At 36.3% G+C, this 3,266-nt stretch overlaps 1 protein-coding gene across 1 annotated transcript; it reads left to right on the top strand.

Annotated features, from left to right (window-relative positions):
• The first annotated feature begins 1,313 nt into the window (after positions 1-1,313).
• Positions 1,314-1,667, top strand: LOC114760786 (leucine-rich repeat extensin-like protein 5). The gene has a single exon (XM_028950071.1). The coding sequence runs from the start codon at positions 1,314-1,316 to the stop codon at positions 1,665-1,667; it is 354 nt and encodes a 117-aa protein (XP_028805904.1).
• The last annotated feature ends 1,599 nt before the right edge of the window (positions 1,668-3,266 follow it).

A 3,266-nucleotide genomic window follows, 5' to 3' on the forward strand; every position in this document is an offset into this window, starting at 1 on the left:
TCAGAGAAAATCTCCTCGATCCAAATCCAAGCTACCAGTGGTCACCGAGGAATCAGAAACAGAGTCGGATGAAGGAGCCTCAGTTCAGAAAGCTGTGGAGACTGCCTTAAGAGTTCCCATCCCCAGATAATCGAGACAGAGAAAACAGATAGCTGGTGAAGGTATGTCATGGCAAATCCCTATCGAAGGTATCCTATCTGATTTTTCTGAGCTATTAATTAGGAACCTTGATAGTAAAGTAAATTTGGCTAAGTTTAAGACAAATTTTGCCAACCGAAAATTCTGTCCAATGGTTTCTGTGGATATTGAGAGTTTGAAGAAAAACAAATAGATTAATCTAGATTTAAGTAACCCATTGTAATACTACTCTAACTGGTTGATTATTGGCGGACAATATTGTCCTGAAGTAGTTAAGCGGTTCTACTGTAATATGGAATCAGTGGAAGAATATGATGAGTAGGACAATTTGATAGATGATTATTTAGGGTCAAACTTAGAGGCCGAACCTTCCACATTACTGGTGCTAAGCTGAATGAGTTGCTGGGAACCCAAGAATCTGTGAGGGGGATATGAATGATATCAAAGCTTACAAGATTTTGATGCAAAGTGATGACTACCTCGGTGAGCTAAACTTTCCACCTAAACAAATGTGTGATTATTATAGAATAATCTACTATATCTACTCGAGGAGCATGATCAATAAATTCAGGAGTTTTTCACATCTGACTCAAGATGATTATTTGCTGCTGGCTAGGATTATCAATGGGGGTAAGATCAACATTGAGGATTTGATCTATAATGAGATGAAGGATTTTATTCTTAACAAATCCAAGTCTACACCAATCCCCTACCCTCAGTTAGCCACATACATCCTACAGGTAAATAACATTGCCCTTTTTGAGCTGGGAGAACTCAAGACCAAAGTTCCTGCTTTTGGTATCACCTAGCTGAACAAGATGAGGATCTTTGTACCCTTTAGACCCTCACAGAAGATGACTCAGAAGGATAAAGGGAAATAACCAGCTGTCAGCACCTCTAGAACCCAGGATGAGGCCAAATCCACTGCAGCTCCCTCTCATACCCCTGGACCATCATTTATGGAGAGATCAATCAGGGAAATGTTTCAAGCTAAACTTCAAGAGTTTGAGAGGAGAGTTTATATCACTGCCAGAGACCATGGGGACATCTCAGATAGAAAATTTAAGGGCATTTCCAAAATTTTGGATCTTCATCGACAAGCACTGATAGTTTTGGAAAAGGAGGTTTCTCAGAGATTCAACTATGTTGACAGAGAAATCTGAGAACTCAAAGGGATGGTGGCCTCTCTCTGCAAGAACTTCTCTGCCCCCAGCACTTCTTTTAGTTTTGAGGATTTACTATCTCACCCACCATCTCCTTCTCACCATGAGCTTGTACCATCTACCTCTCCTATACCCACATCTCCTATTTCTACTTCACCACCTGTACCCCTTACCTCTCCCACTCCTCCTACTACTTTAGCTCTTATCATTGTTCCTCAACTAGTTCCTTCTCTGCATTTTCCACCATTCTCTCCACTTTCTTACCTTCCACCTCTTCCTATTCCACTGCCCATGCCTATTGCTTCTACTCCTTCCCCTTCTTCTTCTGATACTGACAAAAAAGGGGAGAAGGATTCTACAGTTTAGTTCTGCTATTTAAGTCTCTTTTATTCAGTTTCTTGCTTTTACTGTTATGCTTTTACTGTTATGTATTTTGATTTCTAACAGTTGTGTAATTTGCTTACTGATGTGTATTCTGACAGCTCACGTTATCAGTTAAATTGCTTTCCTTTCTATTGCCTTTCTGTCTCACTTTGGTCTGTCAAGAGCCTTTGTTGTTTTGATTTTACTGTTATCTGATGCTCCATAGTTAATATTCCTCACATATGTTTTGTCATCATCAAAAAGGGGGAGAATGTTAGGATTAAGGTTTTGATGATAACAAAGTAAGTAATATGTGTTTCAGTATATTGATCGATCATCTGATCGATCAAGGACTTATTGATAAGCTAATATATAATATCTCTATACAATCAAGTAACTTAGCAGAAACTTTGATCGATAACTTGTTAGATAATGTGTTAATCAATCAATTGATCGATCATTGTTAACTTAGTTATGTATAAAAGTCTGGAGTAAATTATCGATCACTTGATCTATAATCAAGATGATCGAACATCAGTTAGATAAAGAGATACAAATCTGATAGGCATTTATCGATCACATGATCGATAAACAGATTATCGATGAGAAGACAGATAAATGGTAATGTGCTCTACTCATTCTATGTTTTGCTTTAGCCACCATTGATTGATCACTTTATCGATCGTTGATTTATCGATAACATGACCGAACATTGCTTCATAACCCTCTCTACATGCAGGTACTTATCCAAGTAATTTATCGATCACCTGATCAATCAGTAAATTATTGATCACATGATTGATCATCAGTACATCGTTCTTAAATCATGGTTCTTCGATCACCAGATCGATAATCAAATTATCAATAATATGATTGATCACTGCACTTCATGTTTGCCTTATTTTTCACATAACGTGATCGATAAATCAGTTCTTTGACTTTGCAGGATTAAATCTCTATGTCTACTTTATCGATCACTTGATCGATCATTCATTAATCGATCACCTATTCGATTAACCTACATAGTCTGTGTTTTTTACTGAACATATTTTCACTCATCATTTATTGATAAAGTTATCGATCATCTTTTTATCGATAAAGTGTTCGATTATTATTGCTTTAAAATCTGTTCTATAACACTTTATTTATCGATAACCTGATCGATCAACAAGTGTTCAATCATTTGTTCGATCATGGAATGTTTTTCTGTTTAAACTTCAATCAGTTACGATGATTCTCAATTTCAATTATCTACTTCATTCAAGCTTTTCTCAGCCTTCATGCTTATACTAATTATCTTTTTAAAGTGATTCAAAATCAAGAGCGATCTTGATCTTCTTTTTCTCTGCATACCAGTATGATGTCCCTGTTTTCTTTTATCGATCACTTGATCGATAAATCATTAATCCATCACTTGATCGATAAACTTAGTTATCTGTTTCAAAAGCTCTTATTTGAATAATCATAACTGATCGATCAACCAGTAATCGATCAGTACTTTGACCAAGCATGTCTAGTTATTGCTTAGCACATTTAACAACTGAATGATTCTACTTGTAAACTATGAATGTTCATTTTATCATTTGTTCAGTTCTGCTTTAA

Source organism: Neltuma alba, unplaced genomic scaffold (genome assembly GCF_004799145.2).
Source record: "Neltuma alba isolate B1F8T4 unplaced genomic scaffold, ASM479914v2 tig00011022_pilon, whole genome shotgun sequence".
In the NCBI taxonomy this organism is placed as follows: Eukaryota; Viridiplantae; Streptophyta; class Magnoliopsida; order Fabales; family Fabaceae; genus Neltuma; species Neltuma alba.

Excerpts from the sequence above, each read along its gene's own strand:
- LOC114760786 (XM_028950071.1), top strand. The coding sequence starts at position 1,314 with ATGGTGGCCTCTCTCTGCAAGAACTTCTCTGCCCCCAGCACTTCTTTT.